This window comes from Phalacrocorax aristotelis, chromosome 23 (assembly GCF_949628215.1).
Source record: "Phalacrocorax aristotelis chromosome 23, bGulAri2.1, whole genome shotgun sequence".
NCBI classification, from domain to species: domain Eukaryota; kingdom Metazoa; phylum Chordata; class Aves; order Suliformes; family Phalacrocoracidae; genus Phalacrocorax; species Phalacrocorax aristotelis.
Genome location: NC_134298.1, coordinates 7235545 through 7259375, shown reverse-complemented (window position 1 = coordinate 7259375; position 23831 = coordinate 7235545). Strand labels below are relative to the sequence as shown.

The window sequence follows — 23831 nt, the reverse complement described above, 5'->3', positions numbered from 1 at the left end:
CCATCAGGCCTGGATGCTCAGCTAAGAAGGGCTGTGTGCCCTCCCTGCGGAGCTGGAGGGGGGCAAAGGGACGCCCCCAGGCTGCAGCGGCGGCTCAGACCCAACCATCGCTCAGGGACTAAGTCAGCAGCTCGGCAGGGAGGGTGCCCAGCCGGGACGGGCACAGCGACCCGGCTCCAGCGGGGTGGCTTGTGGGATTTCCCATGGGCTCAGGTGTGTCCTCAGCATGGCTAAACCGAGAGCCCAGCTGGGGCGTGGGGCAGCGCCTGCCGTGCCCTGGGTGCTTGTGCTAGGAGCACAGGGCTCCTGCGCTGCACTGCTTGTGCCAGCCCTTCAAATGCTTCACGGAGCCCCGAGCGCATCCCAGCACGGATGCTGTGGTGCCGGAGTGGCCATGTTTGCTGCAGAGGTGAGGGCTCCTCTTCCAGAGTCGGGGGAGAGTCAAAGACAGCACTGCGGTGGGGAACGGCCCCGCTCTGGAGCTCTCGACCGAGCATCTGGGGATGCCATTCACCAGCAAAGCCTACCCTGCCGGTGGCCGTGCCCATCACCTCGGGTAAGGTCATGTCATTTTAGACAGACCTGGGGGCCCTGCCACTTTCCCCAAAGCAAATCCCTTTAATTGGGTGTCTAATTAATAACTAAAAATACAGCCTGCAGCTGCTGCCGGAATCTGCCCTGCGGCAAAGGTAAGGCAGGAGCCGCAGCAGCGTGGCCCCGTAACCTTGGGAAGGTGCCCCAAGAGCATTGTGTGGGTGCCCCGTGCCCCGGCGGCTCGCTCCGCACCAGGGAGCTCCGCTGGTGCCAGGGCTGCAGCCGTGCCGCTCGCCTGCCCTCTCGCTGCACGTGGGGCTTGTGCTTTTGCAATCATCTGAGGGTCAGGGAAACTGAAGCTGGCGGTGCCTTTATCCCTGTGCTGCGCGACCGCCGTCCTGCGCCGGCTGCAGCTCGTCCCTTCCACAGCGAGCGCTGGATTTCCTCCCTTTGCCAGCTGCAGGCGCGTGGCCGCTCCTCGCAGGGTGCCTGAACGAGGATGATGCTGTTGGAGGCTTTCAGCCCTTTTCCTGCTCACGGAGGTCTTGTCTACTTCAATGGCAGAACCGGGAGGGAAAGGTTCTGCTCCCTCTGCGGGGACCGGTCCCAGCTGGGATTTCTGGGCTTTCTCCTGCCCGTGCCTGTTCCACCCCTGGGCTGCAGACCTAGCCCAGAAATATGTTTAATCCACAGATTAGGGCTCAAGGACGTGCCAAAGCGGCGTGGTGTATTGCGACCTTGCAGTGTCGGCGGGCAGCAGAGGCTGCAGGCGGCGGCCGTCCCCGGCGGCCTGTGCCCCCCTGCCCAGCACCCCCGGGCCACGCACCTGCCCAGCACAGGGGCTCCTCCCTGGGGAGCAAACCCCCCTTGGCTGCGGGGCCGTGCAGGGGCAGCCCCGTTTCGCTGGCGCGGTGGTGTTGGCTGTGCTGCAAACTCCCTTTATTCGGTTGCTGTTGGTGGGGGCAGAAGTGTTCACCCGTTCTCTTGTTCCTCCCAGTGGTAAATGTGATATATATATATTTTTTTTTTTTAAGGTCAGTGCTGTGCTGGTTTTGGCTGAGAAGGGGTTAATTCTCCTCACTGTGGGGGTCAGCTACCTTTCCAGCTTCCCGCGCTCTGCCGCGTGGCGTGGCAGGGGGGGCTGGGAGGGGCAGGGCCATGGTGGGGGCGGCTGACCCCGACTGGCCAATGGCAGGTTCATTCCATACCATGTGACACCATGACCAGTATATTGAGGGGGGGCAGTGGCAGCGGGCAGGCGGCGCGGCGTCGGGTCGGCGGGCGGCGAGCGGCTGCGGCGCGTGCGGTTTGTTCCGGCGGTTCGTTCCCCCTCTCCCCTCCCTTCCCCCCTCCCCCGGGGCTTTGCGCCTCTCGTTGTTCTCCTTTACATTGCATTTCTACTGTTGTTTCTTTTAATTTTCATTATTAAACTGTTCTTATCCCAACCCACGAGCGTTACCCTTCTGATTGTCTCCCCCATCTACCGGTGGGGGAGTGAGCGAGCGGCTGTGTGGGGCTGAGCTGCTGCTAAACCACGACAGTCTTTTTGGCGCCCAACGTGGGGCTCGAGGGTTGGAGATAACAACAGCTGCTGGTCCCAGCACCATGTTGTCCTTTTTGCAGTTGGTGTTAAAAATCGGTGTTGGTTGTTTGAGTCTGCTGTGTTCTGCTGTGATTAGTAATGTTTTGCCTACGAGATTTGTTATACAAACACTCGTTTTCAGCTTTATCTGGTATTTGGGGTTTTTGCTGAAACCGTTACTGTACTTCGGATACCACCTTGTTGAGGCAATTAGCAATTATACCTCCTCCTCTGAGAGATTTTACATGGAGGAAATACAGAATTGTACCTTTGCAACTTTGTTCTATGATGTCTGTGCCTTTGTTACAACAACCTTTATGTATCTTGAACATCCTTGGGTGGTTAAGGTGCAGTCATTGTTAGTTTTTGGGCATGTTGTTTTGGTTTTGACTAAGCAACTTAAGAATATCACCCAGAAATCTGCCCCGAGGCTTGATAGTTACGAGTGGCAGGGCATGTGGGATAGCATGGGCAAATACCTAGGGCAGTGGGCACCCCCAGTGTTTTGGAGTTTCACCCCCGAGCAAGTGCAGAATCCTAAAAAACTAGTAGAATATTTGGAGAAAGTATGTTGTTACGCTGGGAACTCCAGAGAGACACAGATAACTGCAACGTGCTGGGGTCTGGCCCATGCATACCGAGCCCTGCTCAACAGTATTCAGTGCCCCCAGGGGGAAGAGAAGGTCTCTGGATTGAAATGCAAAGTGACTGGCACTGTAGACAATCCAGCCCTGACAACAGGCACTGCAGCCACTCAAACCCCCACAACAAGTACCGGAGCTAGCTCAGAAAATAAACCCGTACCAGTATCAGTTGCCCCCATACATAAGACGAAATATTGGAAGCGGACATCAACTCGTTTAGAACGGGATGATGAAGAACCAGGGCCATCGCGGGGAGAGGAGGGAGAAGTAATAAATGAAATAGAGACCACCCGATCCCTGTCCTTAAGCGAGTTGCGAGATATGCGAAAAGATTATAGCCGTCGTTCAGGTGAGCACATTGCCACCTGGCTGCTCCGATGCTGGGATAATGGGGCCAGTAGCCTGGAACTAGAGGGAAAAGAAGCCAAACAATTGGGATCCCTTTCTGGGGAAGGGGGCGTTGACAAAGCAATTGGAAAAAAACCACAAGCCCTCAGCCTCTGGAGGCGACTCCTGTCTGGAGTGAAGGAAAGGTATCCCTTTAAAGAAGATGTTACATATCGCCCAGGAAAATGGACAACTATGGAGAAAGGCATCCAGTATCTCAGGGAATTAGCTGTGTTTGAGGTGATCTATGGTGACCTGGATGATCAACGGTCATCCAAAGATCCAGATGAAGCCGAGTGCACACGACCCATGTGGCGGAAGTTTGTACGGAGCGCACCATCTTCGCATGCAAACTCATTGGCAGTGATGTCCTGGAAAGATGACGAGACACCAACGGTGGCAGAGGTGATAGATAGACTCCGGGATTATGACACAAATATCTCTTCCTCGCTTGTCTCTGCTGTGGAGAAACTATCCCAAGAGGTCCAGCAACTCAAAGAAGATCTGTCCTACTCCCCACCTCGACAGAGCAGTGTCTCAGCTGTTAGGAATAAGCGTCCTTTGGCTCAAAGAAGGGGATACACACCACGGGCCACCCTATGGTTCTACCTGCGTGACCACGGAGAGGACATGATGAGGTGGGATGGCAAGCCTACTTCGACCCTACAGGCACGAGTACATGAACTGCAAGGAAGAACAGTCACTCAGGGAGGTTCTTCCAGGAAAGCTGCTGCTCCAGTTTCCAGCGAGCAAGTCCCCAGACAGAGGAGTAGAAGCGCAGATTTTATTTCTAAGTGTAATAGAGGGACTCCTGATTCACATTTACAGGAAGTGAGTTGTGACTGCCATGATCAGGACTAGAGGGGCCCTGCCTCCAGCCGGGTGGAGGAAAGGGATAACCGGGCTTACTGGACTGTGTGGATCCGATGGCCTGGCACGTCCGACCCACAGGAGTATAAAGCTTTAGTGGACACCGGCGCACAGTGCACCTTAATGCCATCAAACTATATAGGGGCAGAACCCATCAGCATTGCTGGAGTGACAGGGGGATCCCAAGAGCTAACTGTATTGGAGGCCGAAGTGAGCCTAACTGGCAATGAGTGGCAGAAGCACCCCATTGTGACTGGCCCAGAGGCTCCGTGCATCCTTGGTATAGACTACCTCAGGAGAGGGTATTTCAAGGACCCAAAAGGTTACAAGTGGGCTTTTGGTGTAGCTGCCTTGGAGACGGAGGAAACTGAACAGCTGTCTACCTTGCCCGGTCTCTCAAAGGACCCTTCTGTGGTGGGGTTGCTGAAGGTCAAACAACAACAGGTGCCAATCGCCACCACAACAGTGCACCGGCGGCAATATCGCACCAACAGAGACTCTCTGATCCCCATCCATAAACTCATTCACCAACTGAGGAGCCAAGGAGTCATCAGTAAGACCCACTCACCCTTTAACAGTCCCATATGGCCAGTCCGGAAGTCTAATGGAGAGTGGAGACTAACAGTAGACTATCGTGGCCTGAATGAAGTCACTCCACCGTTGAGTGCTGCTGTGCCAGACATGCTAGAACTTCAATACGAACTGGAGTCAAAGGCGGCCAAGTGGTATGCCACAATTGATATTGCTAATGCATTCTTCTCAATCCCTCTGGCAGCAGAGTGCAGGCCACAGTTTGCTTTCACATGGAGGGGCATCCAGTACACCTGGAATCGACTGCCCCAGGGGTGGAAACACAGTCCTACCATTTGCCATGGACTGATTCAGACTGTACTGGAACAGGGAGAAGCTCCAGAACACCTTCAATACATTGATGACATCATTGTGTGGGGCAGCACAGCAGAAGAAGTTTTTGAGAAAGGTGAGAAAATAGTCCAAATCCTTCTGAAAGCTGGTTTTGCCATAAAACAAAGTAAGGTGAAGGGACCTGCACGAGAAATCCAGTTCTTAGGAATTAAATGGCAAGACGGTCGTCGTCAGATTCCAATGGATGTGATCAACAAAATAGCAGCCATGTCTCCACCAACTAGCAAAAAGGAAACACAAGCTTTCTTGGGCGTTGTGGGTTTTTGGAGAATGCATATTCCAAATTACAGTCTGATCGTGAGCCCTCTCTATCAAGTGACCCGGAAAAAGAATGATTTCAAATGGGGCCCTGAGCAACGACAAGCCTTTGAACAGATTAAACGAGAAATAGTCCATGCAGTAGCTCTTGGGCCAGTCCGGGCAGGACAAGATGTAAAAAATGTGCTCTACACTGCAGCCGGGGAGAATGGCCCTACCTGGAGTCTCTGGCAGAAAGCACCTGGGGAGACCCGGGGTCGACCCCTAGGGTTTTGGAGTCGGGGATACAGAGGGTCTGAAGCCCGCTATACTCCAACTGAAAAAGAGATATTGGCAGCATATGAAGGGGTTCGAGCTGCTTCAGAAGTGGTTGGTACTGAAGCACAGTTGCTCCTGGCACCCCGACTGCCAGTGCTGGGCTGGATGTTCAAAGGAAACATCCCCTCTACACACCATGCAACTGATGCTACGTGGAGTAAATGGGTTGCACTGATCACCCAGCGGGCTCGAGTAGGAAACCCCAGTCGCCCAGGAATCTTGGAAGTGATTATGGACTGGCCAGAAGGCAAAGATTTTGGATTATCACCAGAGGAGGAGGTGACACGTGCTGAAGAAGCCCCACTGTATAACAAACTGCCAGAAGATGAGAAGCAATATGCCCTGTTCACTGATGGGTCCTGTCGCCTTGTGGGAAAGCACCGGAGATGGAAGGCTGCTGTATGGAGTCCTACACGACAAGTAGCAGAAACTGCTGAAGGAGAAGGTGAATCGAGCCAGTTTGCAGAGGTAAAGGCCATCCAGCTGGCCTTAGACATCGCTGAACGGGAAAAGTGGCCAGTGCTCTATCTCTATACTGACTCCTGGATGGTGGCAAATGCCTTGTGGGGCTGGCTGCAGCAATGGAAGCAAAGCAACTGGCAGCGCAGAGGCAAACCCATCTGGGCTGCCACATTGTGGCAAGATATTGCTGCCCGGGTAGAGAAACTGGTTGTAAAGGTACGGCATGTGGATGCTCACGTCCCCAAGAGTCGGGCCACTGAAGAACATCGAAACAACCAGCAGGTAGATCGGGCTGCCAAGATTGAAGTGGCTGAGGTGGATCTGGACTGGCAGCATAAGGGTGAACTATTTCTAGCTCGGTGGGCCCATGACACTTCAGGCCATCAAGGGAGAGATGCAACATACAGGTGGGCTCGTGATCGAGGGGTGGACTTGACCATGGATATTATTGCACAGGTTATCCACGAATGTGAAACATGCGCTGCAATCAAGCAAGCGAAGCGGGTAAAGCCTCTGTGGTATGGGGGACGATGGCTGAAATATAAATATGGGGAGGCCTGGCAAATTGACTATATCACACTCCCACAGACCCGCCAAGGCAAGCGCCATGTGCTTACAATGGTAGAAACAACGACTGGCTGGCTGGAAACATATCCTGTCCCCCACGCCACTGCCCGGAACACTATCCTGGGTCTTGAGAAACAAGTCCTGTGGCGACATGGCACCCCAGAGAGGATTGAGTCAGACAATGGGACTCATTTCCGAAATAGCCTCATAGACACCTGGGCCAAAGAGCACGGCATTGAGTGGGTGTATCACATCCCCTATCACGCACCAGCCTCTGGGAAAATTGAAAGGTACAATGGACTGTTAAAAACCACACTGAGAGCAATGGGGGGTGGGACATTCAAGCACTGGGACACACATTTAGCAAAAGCCACGTGGTTAGTCAACACGAGGGGATCTGCCAACCGAGCTGGCCCTGCCCAGTCAGAAATCCTACATACTGTGGAAGGGGATAGAGTCCCTGTAGTGCACACAAAAAGTATGCTGGGCAAAACAGTCTGGGTTCTTCCTGCCTCTGGCAAAGGCAAACCCATTCGTGGGATTGTTTTTGCTCGAGGACCTGGGTGCACTTGGTGGGTGATGCGGGAGGATGGAGAAATCCGATGTGTGCCTCAAGGGGATTTGATTTTGGGTGAAAACAGTAATGAACTGAATGGCACAATGTGAACTGCTATATAATATTGTGTGTCACCTCTGTGTTGTATCAATGATATCAGAGTACGAGCCTCCCAACCCATGGAAGATCAACTATGAAACAAGCCGTGCAGCAGTGATGGAACGATGACTGACTCGGTATGCAGCAACCCAACGCCACACACCATCTCTCCCACCCGGAAAGACTGATACAACAGATGGAGCCCAGAGTCATGGACTGGGTGAACTCAATGGACATTTTAATGGACATTTTACAGGGAAGGTCCATGAACTAAGGGAATGATGTCTGTGTATTATGTTAAAGGATGGGAAGGGGAGGGGTGGTGGTTGGTACGGTTGTATTGCATCATATGGGACCTGGGCATGGTGTAAGTGGTATGGAATAAGGGGTGGAGAATGTGCTGGTTTTGGCTGAGAAGGGGTTAATTCTCCTCACTGTGGGGGTCAGCTACCTTTCCAGCTTCCCGCGCTCTGCCGCGTGGCGTGGCAGGGGGGGCTGGGAGGGGCAGGGCCATGGTGGGGGCGGCTGACCCCGACTGGCCAATGGCAGGTTCATTCCATACCATGTGACACCATGACCAGTATATTGAGGGGGGGCAGTGGCAGCGGGCAGGCGGCGCGGCGTCGGGTCGGCGGGCGGCGAGCGGCTGCGGCGCGTGCGGTTTGTTCCGGCGGTTCGTTCCCCCTCTCCCCTCCCTTCCCCCCTCCCCCGGGGCTTTGCGCCTCTCGTTGTTCTCCTTTACATTGCATTTCTACTGTTGTTTCTTTTAATTTTCATTATTAAACTGTTCTTATCCCAACCCACGAGCGTTACCCTTCTGATTCTCTCCCCCATCTACCGGTGGGGGAGTGAGCGAGCGACTGTGTGGGGCTGAGCTGCTGCTAAACCACGACAAGTGCAATCAGTGAAAAACATACTGACAAAGGCAAGTGGAAGCCCTTGCAATCCAGCCCCTAAAAGGCTTCGTTGCCGCTGCTGCTGTCACGCAGGGTCGTGGCTGCGTGTGCAGGCTGGGGGAGGCCCCCCGGGGGCGGCTCCCCAGGCGCCGGCCCTGCTGTCTCAGATGATTTGGTGCAGAAATACTGTTTCATGCCTCAGAAGGTTAATTATGCATCGTTCACCCATTTCTGCTTGTTTTTGCTCCCTCCCTTATCGCCATTGCTATAATTTTATTTATTTATTTTTAAGCAGTTTCACAGATTTCCCTTCTGGGCGACTCTGGAATTAACTCGATCAATGCACGCCTGATGAAGCAAGATGTAATTTTTCCCCGGAGTCAGGCCTGACTCAGGGATGGCTCCGGTGCCGCTGAAGAGCCGCCCGTGTGCGCTCTCCCAGAAAGAGGTCGTCGTTGCCCGCGGGGCCCGTGCAGCGAGCGCTGGCTGCTCAAATTCAGGAAAATCTTTCAAACTTTGAATTTCAGATCTGTACCTCAGCTCCTGCACCAGCCTGGTTTCTGCCGGCAGAGGGTCAGGTGTAGAGCAAAAAAGCAAAGCACTGCGGGAGAGCAGCGCCAAGCCGCTGTCGGACCGGGGTCCTCGTCGCGCACAGCCGGTGTCGGGGCGCGGGGGGGGGGCCGGAGCGGGGCCGGTGCCTCGGCACTGTCGCAAACCAGCTCCGGTGATTACGGCTCCTGGTCAGCGTTTGCTGCGGGAGCACCCGGCCCCGCTGGGCACTGGCCGCTTTTGTCCTCCCATGAGGGGCTGCGACGGTTCTCGGCACTGGGGCAATGGGGTAATGCTGCACCGGGGCAGCCTGGCTCCACGACCGCTTTGAGGTGAAAAAGAACTCAGAAATCAAAAAAAAAAAAAAAAAAGAAAAAAGGAAGGTTGCCTGTGTCCTTGCTCCAGGTGGAGGGACTGGGGGAGAAGGTGTGAAGCCATGCGAGATGAGAATGGGCTTTTCTGGCTCACGGTGTTTTTAAACCTTTTCTTAATCATTGCATTTTATTCACACTCTTGTTTACTTTAACTTTTCCCTCCTCCTCGCTCTCAGAGCTGTGCATGGGTGCAGGAGCCCAGCCTGGGCCCTCCGTGGATGCTTTCCCAGTGTGGGGATGGATGAGTCCGAGCGGAAAACCACTGCCCTTGGGCTGCTGAGTGGGGCAAAGCGCTGGGACGGGGAGCGGGCTGGAGTCAAATCCCCTCTGTTCGGCCTTCTCTCCTTCCCAGCGGTGTTTTCTTTTTAAACAGAAAATTATTAATAACTCCAGGCTATTTTTAAATCGCATGCCGGAGCTCACGGCTAGTTTGTGGGGGACGATGTGAGGCAGGCAGCAGTGCCTGGCCGGGGAGCGGGTGGCTGTAGGGCAGGAGCTGGCAGGTCAGGTGCGGGGAGCCCATCCCTGGGGGTTTCCACCCAAAATACCCGTGGAGGGGTTTGGATGGTCCCAGGGGCACCCAAAATTCCACACCTGTGCAAAGCCGGGGTGGTGCTGCGGCGGGGGCTGCTCAGCCCTCTGACCCCCCACTCGGTGCTCACAGGGGTGGTTGGGGCCAGGGCGCTCCTTCAGCTGCTGCCAGCAGCCAAAAGAAGCACGGGCCGCGGTAAGGGGGAGCCCCCGTGGTGCGGGTGTGCGAGAGCCCGGGGCTGCGTGGGCTCCCAGGGACAGCCCAGGGAAGGGGCCGTTTCCCCGGGGGAGGTTTTGATGCCTTTTGGAGGGTTCAGAGCGAACTGTGGCGCGCGTTTGGCTTTGAACCGGGATGCTGGTTTGGAGCCCAAAAGGCAGAGCGGTGCCCGGGGCCACCCTGGGCTGGGACCTTTCGCTGAGGAGGGTCTGGAGCCCACGGCAGATGTCCCCGCGGCCGCATCCCCCGCTGCCAGCAGGGGCCACTGACGCTAACGCTGCTCTTTCCCCTCTGCCTGCCCAGGTCCCTCCGGACACACCAGTCCCCTCTTAGCGTCGTTGCCTATCCCCGGCCGTCCCCTTCATCCCCCCTTGGACATCAAGCACTTTCTGACCTTCAGGCTCAACGGGACATCACCGCTCAACCTCTTCCCCAACTTCAACACGGTGAGTCCCCGGGGGCGGGTGGGATCGGCTGCCAGAGCCCTGCTCCCCCGCAGCAGTCCCTCTTCTACACGGCACCACTCCTCAAATCCTGCCTGGTAACTTATGGCTTAATAACTGGGGTCTTTGGCTGCTGGTCGCTAGTGCCATGTGCCTGCTCTGCCCTTAGCTCGGAGTGGTTCCTGACCAGCCATCACCCTGATACACCAGAACTAAAAAGATGGTTCATTTTAACCAAGATCAATTGGATTTTGCTCCTGGAATCAATAGTAATAAAGTAGCTCTAGAAAGCAGTTCATTAGTTGAAAAATAAATAAAGAAAAGGAAAGAAAGAGAAAGAAGGGCTATAGGTAGACAAGGAACGTGGCTGGTGCTGAGCAAGCCCGGTCGCTGTGGGACTTCTCCCACCGCCTGGTTGGGCTCAAGGTCTCCAGCCTTGAACCACCAAACCAAGCGCTTGTGTTACGCACTTAAACATGTCTCTCTAGAGATGTTTTGTTATACATCTAAATTGACATGGATACGGCCAAAGACGTACGATGGCATCTTGGGTGTGAAATGGTGTTTTCCCTCCTCCGTGCTGCTCTCCCCAGGCTGATCCCAGCCTGGCTGGTGTCTCCGTCCACCCGGGCACCGCCCCGTGTCTCGTGCTGACGGGGCAGGGATGGGATCTGCTCTGGGAGCCCGTCTCTTGCCTTGCTCTCGGTCCCTGCCCTGGTGTTTCAGCCGCCTGGGATTCCCCTGGGACCCAGCTCCTGGCATCGCGGAGAAGGTTTTGCTCGGCCGAGGGGCAGCGGTGGTGGGGAGTGGGACCCGGGGCTGGTCCCCCCTACTCCCCCCACAGAGGCAGGGTGGACATTGCTGGGTCTGGTAAACGCTCGGGTTTTTCCCCTCGTGTGCCTGGAAGTGGGACTGTGCTGAGCTCCCTCCCTGCTGGCTCGCCGGCCTTTTGTAAGTGGCTTTGAGATTAAACATGCTCGGAAGGTGCAAATTATCGCTGAGATCTTCAAAGACGGCCGCAGGCATTAAGTACAGGATTCCTGTTGCTGTTGAATGGGATTCAGACGTCGAACTCCTTTAAACTCTTTTGAAACCCCAGCTTTAGCCTGTCTCTCCCCTGTGCTAACAAGCAGAAACACAGGAGAGGAGGATTTTTTTGATGCCATTAAGGTTGCTGCTCTTTGTCTGGGCTCCTTTTTTTAGACACTGGAGTCAGTAGCTAACTTGAACCAGACCCTGTTGTTTGTTCTGCTTGGCTCCCGCGTGCCCCTGCCGCGGCACATGTTCTCCAGAGTTGTGTTGCTTTAAAAAAATAATAATAATTTGGAAAATGAATCTCTTGCACTTGGTGGAGCCGCACAGACCCGTCGCGCTGCTTCTGTGCTCGGTGGGGACTCGTCTGCCCCGGGGACGGAGATGCTGGGGGAGGCTGTCCCGGCTCTACAGGCACCTTGAATTAATTGCTCGGAGCCCAGACCCGAGCCCAGGGTATGACGCTGGCTGGGTGAAGCCAGGCCTGACGGCCCTGGGGTGGGAGCTGCCCCTTTGGGTCGCGTTTGTGCTGGAGAGGCGGCTGAGGCTGGGGGCGCGAGGGCTCCGTGTCAGGCACGGGCAGGCGGCTTTGCAAGGGACCAGAGCGGAGTCCCTGTCCTCGCAGGGTGCAGGGCTCGAGCATCGCTGCGCCCCGCAGCCGGGCAGGCAGCTCCTCACTTCTCTGCCCAGGTGACCATGATGCCAGGTCAGAGACTCCACCTGGCAGCGGAGCCTCAGGGGTAACGTGGGAGGGAGCATCAGTCAGGGCATTTTACTTTTTGAGAGAGCTGCTGTATCTGAATTGCTTTAAAAATAAATCAGAGGGTTTGCCTTTGCCTACCCGGTGTTGCTGGTGATGCTGTGCAGGATTCAGCACTGCCCTGCAGAGCAGGGGCTGTTTGCAACTGCTCAGCAGAACGCTTTGCACTTTGAGCAGGTCACAAGGCTCTCATGAACCCAGCAGATGTTTTACTCTGGAGTGAGCGAAACCTTTCCAAGCTGAGGTCTCCTGCCACTTAAAGCCACAACAACGGGGGGGGGGGGGGGGGAAAAATCCTAACGCAACACAGAAGGCGCGTTTCGTGCTCGAAAGGCCCTTTCCAGCTCTTGGGATGTTGCAGCTCCCCAGGACCCAGCAGCGCCTCGCTAAACCATGGCAGGAGACGCAATCTGAACTGACGCTGCGTCCCTGTGAATTCCCGTTTCTGACCTCGGTGGCCGGCAGAGCGCTCAGCGCAGGGATCTCTATTTATATCGGTAGGAACATCCAGGGATAAATACAGTCATGCGAGTCAATAAGAATTGACTATAAAGCCAACATCTTTATTCTCCGAGTGTGCGGTGCCCAAAGCCTACCTCTGCCGTCGGGTCAGTTCTGCTGGAAACCTCCAGGAAGAGCCTCAACCCACCCGGCTGCGGGCGCCGGTACGTACCGCTGCGGCACGGGGCCTCGCCGGCCCCGGGGGACACTGCGGGGGTCCATCATGATTCCTTTTCCCGTCTGAAATAGTAATGAGTGCACATGTTAGGGAGAGGTTGATGGAACGTTTGTGTTTTCGTTCGGAGAGAAGCACGGGGGCTCTCAAGTGGCATCTGAGTGTCGGAGCCGCTCAGCGCCGTGCGCCGGAGGGGCCCGGGCTTCCAGCAAAGCGCGGTGCGTGCCGCAAGCGTGCCGCGCTCGACGGAGCAAAGAGCGGCTGTGGCAGGGAGTCGCTCGGCCCCTGCCGGCACCGTGCAGGCGGCACGCGTGCCCCCGGCCGCGCTGCCCCGGGGCTGGGCGCCCGAAGGCTTTTCAGGATGCAGTGCTTGTGTTTGCTTTGGGACAGAGGGAGCGGTGATGGTCCCAGCTGCACCAGCCTTGGCCGGGATGCACAGGGCTGGGGTGAGGAGCCAGGCTTCAGACGCACCGGCCAGCCCGGCCTCGGGGAGCTTGCAGCTCCTGTGCCTGCCTGGGGCAGTGCAGGAGGCAGTGTGGGCGCTCTCATGGACACAAATCCTCACCGTGCCATGGGGCTGAGCAATGGCGGCTCAACAAAAGCACGGAGGGGTAAAAACCCAGGTCGGTGCCATCGCCTTGTGCCCCAGGAGGACGAGGGGCCCTTTGCTGGGGCTGCTCAGTGCCGCTGCCCCGGAGTTAGTGCTCAGCCCCGGCGCCACTGGCTTTGCCGGCAGCTTCAGGTTCGTGCTAGGATGGTCCCCGGCTGCTTTTGCATCCTTGTGCTGGCGTCTCTCCGCTGCCCCCCTGCCGTGCTCCTGCCACGGTGCTCGTGGGTGGGTGATCCCACCGGAGCCAGCAGAGCTCGGTGGGAGCCACCAGCCAGGTCCTGTCGGCTGTGAAGGTTAGAGCCATTTTTCTTTTCTGTGCATGGAAAAAGGTGGGTATTTCTCTGGAAACCAAGTGCTGGCCCCGCTTCTGCCCACAGACTGGCAGCGCAGGGATGCTGCCTGTAGCACGTTGCAATGTTTGTCGTCAGGGGTGGAGCAGCATCTTTGCCATCTGTAGCTTCCTCCGGGTCTCTGCCAAACCCCAAATGCCTCTTCATTTATATGCCAGATAAGTGAGTAAAATTTCGTAGCAAACAGGCACTTCATTAATCACCTGCTTTTACCATTCTGCTCACTCCTGGAAAGGAATTTGGGGTCTTGATAATGGCTCTGTTGTCCAGGCATGTGCCTTGAAGACTGATGCACCTGTCTCAGCAACGAAATAGCTTTGCAGAGAAATACGATCGCCTGAAAACCCAAGGCTCTACTGACAGCAGGACTCAGATAAGATAATCTTCCTGTGCCACAGGGTAGGGGAACAATACTAGCATTATAGATTATAGCCACGCTCAAACAAAGAGGTTATTCTTATTTCCTCCCCCTTAATAAATGCATTTTGTTTAAAACAATTATGGCTTTTCGAACAAGTTTGCTGCCTGGGCTGAGGAATGATGCCGAGCCCCGGGGAGAGACAGAAGCGCCAGGGGCTGTCATCAGCCTGCACACATCTGCCTCGCCTGCAGACCCCGCGCGCCGCCCCGCCACGAACGGGCTCGTGGAAAGACACGGCGCGTTGCAGATAACTGGAGCTGTTCTGTCTCCGTGCACGCGCCCGGTGAGATACCAGGGGCCGCGCAGGCTTGTAATTCCATTAGAGCAGGCAAAGGGCACACCTGAGCGGGAGTGGGGCTGCGGGGCAGCCCGGAGCGGCTTTGCGCGGGCACCGTGCCTCGGGCAAGGTGCGCCCGTGGCTGTGGGTACCGTCGTCCCTCCCGCCCCGGCTGTGCTGTCCCGTGGGCGAGCAGCAGGCTCCGCTCATGCCTTTGGCTTTGCGCAGGGACGTTTCAGCTCTCTGATGAAGAGCACGTGGAGGGTTAACGGCTGGATGCTTGTTTTGATCACCTCTGCTCCCTGTTTTGGTGGTTTCTGCTCCTGCTAAGTGTCTCGAAAAGCTGCCCTGGGGTTGGGAGGTCGAGGGCAGCAATGGGGAGCTCGGACAGAAACCGATAATTTGCCACCCATGACACCGGTGTCTGTGGTGGGGAGAGGGGGGACGGGGAGACCTGCAGATGAGCATGGTGGGTCTGCAGTCTGTGCCCCCGCAGCAGCCTTGTCCCCTCTGCCAGACCACAGCAGGCGTTCGGACCCTGCAGGTTTGGGTTTTTTCAGGGATGGTTTAAAAGGGACAAGAACAGGCATCAACGCAGCACGCGTTGCCCCGTGGGGGGGTGTCTCTGTGGCAGACGGGGCTCCCCTGCTGCCCCAGCCACTTGCTCCTTCCAGACACCTGGCACGAGCTCTGCCAGCGCTTGCAGCGGCTCCTCGGCGAGCGTGACGAGCGCGGCGGGTCGCGGTGCCGCGCTGGGGCAGCCGTCGTGGCGTGGCACCCAGCCGCCCTCTGCCTTCCCTCCCCTTCCAGATGGACCCGGTGCAGAAGGCGGTGATCAGCCACACCTTTGGTGTGCCCACCCCGCTCAAGAAGAAGCAGTTCATCTCCTGCAACATCTGCCACCTGCGCTTCAACTCTGCGGTAAGCAGGGCCGGCGAGCCCGGGGCTGGGTGGGCGAGCGGGGCCGCTGCCAGCGCCTGCGGCCGAGCAGGAGCATCCCACGATGGGGGTACCAGCTCCTCAGGGCACTGCCCTCCCTCTGCGGCTGCCCTGGCTGATATTTCCACCAACGTCTCCCTGCCCGTGGGTGCTCCTGGGGCTGCCGTGTCCTCTCTTTGCCACGCTGACTCTTTCTGCTCCTTGTTTTGTTCGGGTCTGTTCCCTGCTGCCTTGGTCTCAGTGTTTGCGCTTAAGGCGCTTTATCAGCTCATGGAATTCATATCTGGTCTGTGGGAGCTGAAAATAATTTTCCCTGCCTTGGCTTCCCAGAGCTCTGGTGTGGCAGGTGGGATATTTTTATCCCCCAGCCTTTCATTCTAAGTAAATCAACCACCTTGTAGAGGGCAGGAAGGAAACGTTCATTGATCCCCACAGTAATGAATTGCACACAGCTGATCTTTTGCGGGGAAAACTGATAAAAAGGTTTGAAAGGGAATTTTTGCTCGAAGACGGCGGGAGAGGGACAGGGATTTGCAGGCAGCAGGGCTGGGAGTGGAGTGCGAGAGCGTTCTCTGCACAGGCAGCGGCTCGGAGCCCTTCGCTGGCCCTGCTCACGCCGGCGCAAGTCCATCGCTCCTCTGTGCCGCTGCTGCAGGGCAGAGGTGGAGGCAGAAGCCTCCCGTGCTCAGCCCAGCCTGGGCACACACGTTACCCGTAGAGCTGCCAGCCTGGGAGCATCCGTTGGCCTTGACTGTCCCTTCCTGGGGGAGCGAGGCAGCGCTTGAGCCCCCGTACCCACGGGAGGACAGCCCCGAGCGGAGTCTCCTCTGCCGGAGCTGCCGGCACACTCGCTGTCTGGCAGCGTGGGCTGCCGGGAGCTGCTTTCGCCTCCCCCGGGGTGGCTGCGCCTGCCCAGACGCTGCACCCTGGCTCTGCCTCCCGTGGAGGTGCCGTCCCAGCCTGGCTGAGCTGTCTCAGTAGAGCCCGGGGCTGGGTGCTGCCCTGCCAGCAAAAGTCAGCGTTTCTGGCCTTAATTATTCCGCTCTGCAACCAAGCGGCTCGGGGACAAGTACCGCTTTCCCATCCCAAGCCGCATCCCGGCTGGAAGAGCGGAGCCAGGGGAGTCGGTCCCACCACGCGCTCCCGCTGCCCTTGCAGGCACCCTGTGCCGCTCGCCCCCGTCCCTGCCCGTGTTGCCCCCGCGGTCCCGCCTGCGGGAGAGCACGTCCCGCGCAGACCCTCGCACGCCACTTGTGTTTCTGCGCAGAGCGGCAGCGGTGCCGGGTGACCTAGTTAGGCTGCAGCCCAGCCCTGTCCCGGCCCCGGTATCTGGGGAAGTTTATTGTGTTTGCTAATGAGGGCCCGCGCTCGGGTAGGCCTTTTTCACTTTCCCACGTACCCGGCCGTCGTTGCACAGCGCCGGACACCGTTCCCAGCCCTTGGAAAGCCGTGGGGGGAGGGAAGGGATGCTTCTTCCTACCGAGTGCGGGAAGCCTCAGCCAGGCTCTGAAAACGCCGTGCAAATTAATCTGTGCTGCTCAGTGGTCCAGCGTCTTAATTCATATTGAGTTTAGTTTCCATAAATTGCTAAACTGTAGTTGTTTTGGGGGACAATGTGGCATTGTCCCTGGCTGTGGAGTACACAAATATTCGGGTGATTTTCTTTTGTGTATGTTTTTATCAGTTCAGTGCAGGCATGAACCCACCAACCTGCACTTCATTATTCAGCGTTTGCTGGGAGAAAGGAGCCCGTGAATGTAAATTGCATGTTAGACGCCCGTTAGGTTACAATGGGAGATGTGTCCTCCCCACCAGTGTACTTTTTAATTTTATTTTTACAGCTAGCAATTCCTTGTACGCTTCTGAAGTCATAGATGTTGCCTGAAAGCTTCTTTTAAAAGTGGCTCGATGCATTTCATCAGAGCAGGGTCCTTATCTCGGCCGTGCAATGCAGTGATGCCTTAGCAAAGCGATACCTCAGCCTGAATACATTTGTGTGCCGAGCAAGCTGACGGGAGGAGGAAAGCAGCTTTGCGCTGCACCCAGGCAAATCCACCCCCTCTGAGGCGGCCCTGGGGATGAATGTCCCCGGGGCAGGTGGCTGCACTGGAAATGCCCAGGGCTGACCCCTTCACCCGTCCTCCCTGCATCCGGCCATCTGTCCGGCCGCAGCACCGACGCAGCTGTCACCATCTCCCCCTCCCCAGAACCAGGCGGAAGCCCACTACAAGGGCCACAAGCACGCGCGGAGGCTGAAGGCCATCGAGGCCATGAAGAACAAGCAGAAGGCAGTGGGGGCTGCGGCAGCGGCTGCCGGCCGTGATGGCACAGCCGACTTCGCCCCCAGCCCCGAGGGCAGCGAGGAGCCCGGCAGCACAGGTAGGCGGGCAGGGGCGTGTGGGAGGGTCCCGCGCCGGCAGCCCGCGACATGGGTGTGAGCGACCTGGCCGGTTCCCGGGAGCGCAGCGGCATTTGCGGTCACAGCCCTGCCATGGCTGCAGCATCCTGAAGAGCCCGATTAAATCCCGACCCACAACAGCCTCGTGTCTAAGCATCCCGCCATGGTCAGCTGCTGGTCAGGCCGCAATTAGTGCGGCATAAACGCCACCGTGAGCATTAATAAATGAGCTTTTGTGCTCTGCTGGCATCCCCAGCGTGCCTGGCTGAGGCAGCGTCGTGGGGAAGGGGTGGAAATCCAGCCCAGGAGCCTGGGCAGCTCATGTCCCTGGGGGAAACCCGGCCCCTGCGTGTCCCTGCAGCTGCTCGGGGTAACCGCGGGTGTTTCCCCCAAGGTTTGGTGTCTCTGGGAGATGTTTTGCATGGCTGCAGGAGAGGAAGCGTTCCCTGCTGTGCCCTGATGAAGGCTCACACATCCCCAGGGCTCTGCCCCTGCGCAGGGATGGGGCTGGTAGGAGCCAGGTTCCCTCGAGCAGAGGCAGTGCGGGAGCTCACCTGGGCTTCTGTGCTGTGAGCCTGGCTGCCACGAGCCACGGATAAATCAGGAATGGGAGAGACCAGGGGAAGAGCCATCCTCGGCAGGCATGAACATGGGCAGATGGTGCCCGAGATGGTCTCAGGGAGGATGGGGAAGCTCTCTGAAATCCACAACACCCATTCACGCACAGAAAGCTTTCCCTTTCTGCCCATTTCTTTCTTCTTTTCCCCTTCCTTTCCCTCCCGCCAGCTCAAGCCAACGGCCTGCAGGAGCCGGAGGGTGAGTGCAGCAGCCTGGGGCTGACGCCCAGCGCCGAGGAGTCGCCCGCGGAGCTGTCGGGCAGCGTCGCCCCGCTGGGCTCCCCGCTGGCCTCGGAGCTGTCAGAGGGCACCTCGGACGCCACCAGCATGGCCTCCTCGGCCACGCAGGCGGCCGAGGCGCAGGCAGCCGATTCAGGCAGCAGCATCAGCTCGGCCCCCGACAGTGAGAAGGAGGGGAAGAAGAGCAAACCGCACCTGTACTGCCCCACCTGCAAAGTGACCGTCAACTCCCTGTCCCAGCTGGAAGCTCACAACACCGGTAAGGGCATCGCCGGTGGGGGGACGGGCCCCTCGCAGCTCTGTCCTGGGCTCCATGCAAAGCCCTGCCATGCCACCTTCACCAAACAGCCTCGCAGGGAAACAGCGAGCGTTAAGGAATGTTGCTTTAATTAAAAAGGGTTGATTAAGGTGGCTTGCAAAGATAAGTCATGGTGTTTTACCTGTGCTGCAGCTTATGAGGTGAATTTTAGCAAGGTCAAACACTCTTTTATTGTTCATGTCTTGTATTTAAAGACACTTTCAGATACATTTCATCAAGGGATTGGAGGCTCCTTTATATTCCACTGCAGTTTGGCTTTGAGCTGATAGCAACCTGAGTGCCAGCGCCTCTTTCAGACCCAGGATAATCCTTCCAAAAGCAGCTTGGTGGTTTGGGCTTGTGGTCGTTTTGAGAAGCACCTTGGGAATCTAACGAGCTTCGGAGCCCAGCAGCAAGCGATGGCTCATGGGCTGCGCAGAGCAGCCCTCTCGGGGCAGGCGGGCGGCTGGGGCTGGCGAGGGCACCCCTGCAGCCTGGGGGTGGCTGGAGGGGAGGAGGGGGCAGCCAGACCCCCCTGGGGCGGCAGCTGCAGTGTTGGGAGCCCCAGCTGGGTCTGTGGGCTCTGCAGCACCAGCTGCCTGCTCACCCCTTTCTCTGGAGGATGCTAAACAAGCACAGACACCCTAGTTTTAAAGGGAAGGGACTTTTCTCCCCAAGTACAGCAAGAACTGGGAAGCAGTTCCCCCAGCCCAGCTGCCCGCTGGGGCGGCAGCAGCAGCCGTGCGCAGGGGTCGGCTCAGGACACCGCTGCGGCTTAGCTGCAGACATGTCCTTTTGCTTTTGTCAGCTCCGGTTACAAATTTAGGAGCTGATTTGGGGAAAAAGAACAAACAAACAAAATGGTTGCAGGCTTGCGTTCCTCCGTGGCCGTCATATGGACTCAGGCTCTTTGCTTAACGCCTTAAAAAATAGAATGAATTAGCGGTGGCTTAAATTACTTGCCCACCCCCACCCCGCCATCCCAGCACTGGCAGGGGCAGGACAGAGCGCCCTGTCCCCAGGTGTGCGGGGATTTCGGGTTCCTCCTTCCCCGCCTCCTGTAACCCCACTGAGCTATTCCAGGCTCTGTGGCCGGATCATCTCTGACCTTGGGCACAGCTCAGATGCTGCAGCACAGCGGGCGACGCGTGCCCAGCTCTGCAGGCTGCACTAACGCCCGGGGACAGGCGACAGGCTCCAGCACATGCTTAAAATAGCAGTTTCTCCGAAGGTCTGGCACATGGAGAGAGGGGGGGACTCTGGGAAGCTGAGCATTTCTGGTCTGCCTGCGAAGTGCAGCTGGCCACGAGAGCTTGGCAGGGTTTGGGAACGGGCTGCCACATCCCCAGCAAAAGTCCGGACTCCCAGGCAGCCTCCCTGTCCCTTCTGCCTGCAAGTGCTGCAGGCGCAGGTTGGTGGGAGGACCAGGGTCCCGCAGGAGGGGGGGACACACAGCGCTGTCGGCGGGTTGCTTGGAGGGCATCCTGCCTGCTGCCGCGGCACTGAGCACGGCGCCGAGTTTGTCTGCAAAGCCAGTGTTTGCTGAGTGTCCCCTCTGCCACCCAGGCGCCAAGCACAAGTCGATGCTGGAAGGTCACAGCACCCAGCTGCGGCGAGGCCGAGGCAAGCTCCTCTCCCGGGCAGGGCACAAGTCCAAGCGAATCGGCAACAAGGGCAGCATCAACATCCAGAACAAGGCGTTTCACTGCCAAGTGTGCGAGATCTACGTGAACTCGGAGACCCAGCTCAAACAGGTGACAATGCCAGGCCTGGATCCCCTGGGAACACGGGGGCACCAGGTGCAGGCGTGCAGACCCTTCTGCACAGGCACTGGCGGCTCGAGGGGTGGGTACCTGATGGTCCCCCGTGGACCTGAGCTGTGCGGTGCCGTGAGTCTGCTCTCGCTGTCCTGGCTCCGGGTGATCCCGCTGTTTTCCTCTCCCAGCACATGAGCAGCCGGAGGCACAAAGACAGGCTGGCAGGGAAGCCACCCAAGCCCAAGTACAGCCCCTATAACAAGCTGCAGAAGAACGCTGCCCTCGCAGTGAGTATTCTCAAGGTATCTGTCTCCCTGCAAATTAACCCACCCGGTTTCCTCTCCAAAACATTGCTTGCCATGTTAGCCATCTCTTGCAATAAGGGACACAGGGGCTGCTTTTCTTAAAGGCTCTGTTCCCATGATCACATCTAACCTGCTCCCCTTGGGGAGGGCACGCTGCAGGGGTGGGAGGTGTTTTGTGTCTTTATTCATGGGAAGGAAAGCACGGGAATAACTTCCGAGTCATCTGGCAGCAACACCCCCAACTGCAGCGTTTGTGATTCTTCCACCTGTTGCATGATTTCTGAACGGGAGGGCTGCAATGGTTGGGTGCTTGGGGCTGGCACGGCTCAGGTCAACCAAGCCGAAGCATTTTATTTGCAGAGACACAAGCCTCCCTGCCTGGTTTAGCAGAGGGTTTGGCAGCAAATGTCATCCCGGGGCAGCAGAGGAAAGCACTGACGCAGGGAACGGCCCAGCTGTTGCAAAAGCCAGGGCAGGTCTCTGGGTCGGCGTGATGGGGCTGAGGACCTCCCTGCGGAGGTCGTCACAACTGGGGCATCCCTGCGTGCTCCCGCTTGGAGCGGCTGAGCCGAGGGACCGGGGCTGTGGGGTGGAGTGTGGGTCGGGGCCAGGGGCTGTTTCCTGCAGAGACGTGCTGAGAGCTCAGCATGGGCAGGGGCTGATGCGGGGCTGCCTGTCTGGCCCAGGGAGCTGGGGCTGAGGGCTCTCCTGCAGCCGGGCGCCTCATGGTGTCTCCTCCCTCCCCGCAGTCCAAGCTGGCTTTGCAGAAGCATCTCACTAAAACCCTGGCGACCCGCTTCCTGCCGAGCCCGCTCACCGCGGCCGCCGTCTGTGCCATGCCTGGCCCCCTCGCCCTGAGACCCGCCGCCGCCACCACCCTCTTCCAAGCCCCGATCCTTGGACCAGCCCTCTTCCGAACGCCGCCAGCCCACGTCCGCACCACGCCGGGCCCCATTGTCTTTGCGCCCTACTAGAGCCGCTCGCCCGCCGAGGGTCCGTCCACCGCACGCCAGGCTGCGCCGCGGGGGCTGCCCAGTGCAGGGCGGTGCTTCCGGGCAGGCTGCTCTTCTGGCTGGTGGGAAACCATAATCGTAGCCATCGACCCCAGCTTCTCCTTTGCTTCAAGCGGGCTCTTTCTGGAGCAAGATACCCCGGCAGAGCCCCGCCGTGCATCCCCACAGCTCCCCTCGGCTGTGCCAGCCTCACACTCAGCAGAGGAGCCCATCACGCGGCTGCGCGGCGCAGCGAGAGGACGGTGCACGAGTCAGCAGGACCGTCTTGTGTCTCATGGGCAGGGGCTGCCTGTCCTTGGCCCATCCGCTTTCTTGTTCATCACCCTCCCAGGTGGTGGGACTGGAAGAGGAGCTGGCTGGTCCCTGGGGGAAGGAGCATCCCTCTGGCTGTCCGGTCCCTGCCAGCCCAGTGGGAAGGGAACTGCAAGGGGAGTCTCAGCCCACCTTGTACTGGGAGAAACGACCGCAGTGCAAGTGGAAAGCTGGTGGTTCCCCTCTTGGGCCGGGCTGGCTGTGCCCTCGCCAGCCCTGCACTTGACTGTGCTGGCTGGGGGTATCCATGTTGCCCCACCAGCCTCCTACACCCCACGACCCCCTACGTCCCACCAGCCAAAGAGCCCCCGCCACAGCGGGCACCGACCACACTGACCGTATCTTCACTCCGAGAGCAATACCTGAAGCCCAGGGCCGGCATCTTCTCCCTCTGAAAGCACACTGCCCCTGCCCTGGCCCCCAAGAAGCACACAACCTGGACATGCAGCCGGAGATGGGCTCCATTCCAGCCCAGCGAGGACAGGAGAGCCAGGCCATCCGGTGAAGGCTCCCCAAGGAGGTGACTGTGCTCGGCGCCAGCTGTTTGCCTCTGTCCCACCCGTGGGGGACAGCCCTGCCCCTGCCTTCTGGGAGATGCTGTGAGGCTGCATGAATGTCCCTAAAGCACTTTTGGTTCTCCAGTGAAAGGCGACGCCGCTGCTCGCCCACCGACCAGCTGCCGTTCCCGGCCGTCCAACCCCATCCCTGTTAGGAGCTTCCAGGGAGTTACCGATGGCTCCCGAAAACAAGGTGTCCCCAGCAGCCCGGACAATCAGGTACAAAGGAGCAGGCAGCGCCCACAGCCTACGCCTGGCGTTCTCCCTGTGATGCTCCCGTTGTAGCCTGCAGAAAGCCAGGCTCCAGAGGGACCCTGAAGCCGTAGCTCTGCTTTTCACTGTGCTCAGAAAGCCCAGCAATGACCTGGTCTGAAAACTGTAACCACGGCGCTCCGGGTTCCCAGCGCGCTGCTGTAAATAGAAATATGCAGGAAAGTTGCGACCCAAATGGACCTTACGCTGGAGTGACGACCCACCCCGATCTATGCAATACAGGGGGAGCAGCTCGCCCGCCGCATTTGCTGTCTGCATTTTACTTTGGTGCTCACGCTGCCTGTACAGCCTGGGGTGGTGGTCAGCGCAGACAAAACCAACGCAACACTTAGCTCCGTGCAGACGATTCCTTTCCCGTCCCCTGGCCCAGGGTGCTGGCTCAAAGACCTCTGCTGTGGCCCACATTCCCTCCCAGCCCTTGGGAAGAAGCAGGTCGGTTTGTGCACCTGGGACTCCACACGCACAAGCACACGTATCCAACGTCTTGGCCATAAGCAACGCTTGGATTTCAGGAGGTGTTTGTCCAGCGCGCTCCACCGACGCTCAGGACAGGGTCGTGGCAACGGGAAACGCACACGGCTGAAATGCTTCTGCTTCCCAGAGCTGGCGGAAAGAGCTGGAGCCTCGGGCGCACGCAGGAAACCCGCGCAGAGGGAGCGAGGCGGCATGGAGCCGTACGCCTGCGTCTGGCGGGCCCGCTTCTTGTGCCGTGGGCAGCGCTGACCTGCTCCTGCGGCAGAGGACGGGAGTTATGGATTAATCTGCTCAGGGCGTCTCCTCTCGAC

General features: G+C 58.0%; 1 protein-coding gene across 3 annotated transcripts in view; it reads left to right on the top strand.

Annotated features, from left to right (window-relative positions):
• Window positions 1-23361, top strand: part of ZNF385C (zinc finger protein 385C) — an 86762-nt gene extending 63401 nt beyond the window's left edge. For 2 of the 3 annotated variants that reach the window (XM_075116853.1, XM_075116856.1), the window contains 7 exons: window positions 10072-10214; window positions 15148-15258; window positions 17484-17655; window positions 18461-18790; window positions 20396-20583; window positions 20775-20888; window positions 21641-23361. In XM_075116853.1, coding sequence (XP_074972954.1) covers window positions 10072-10214; window positions 15148-15258; window positions 17484-17655; window positions 18461-18790; window positions 20396-20583; window positions 20775-20888; window positions 21641-21865 — 1283 coding nt within the window. In that variant the 3' untranslated portion in view covers window positions 21866-23361. The remainder of the gene's footprint in view (window positions 1-10071; window positions 10215-15147; window positions 15259-17483; window positions 17656-18460; window positions 18791-20395; window positions 20584-20774; window positions 20889-21640) is intronic. The other variant, XM_075116854.1, reaches the window with a different exon arrangement.
• The last annotated feature ends 470 nt before the right edge of the window (window positions 23362-23831 follow it).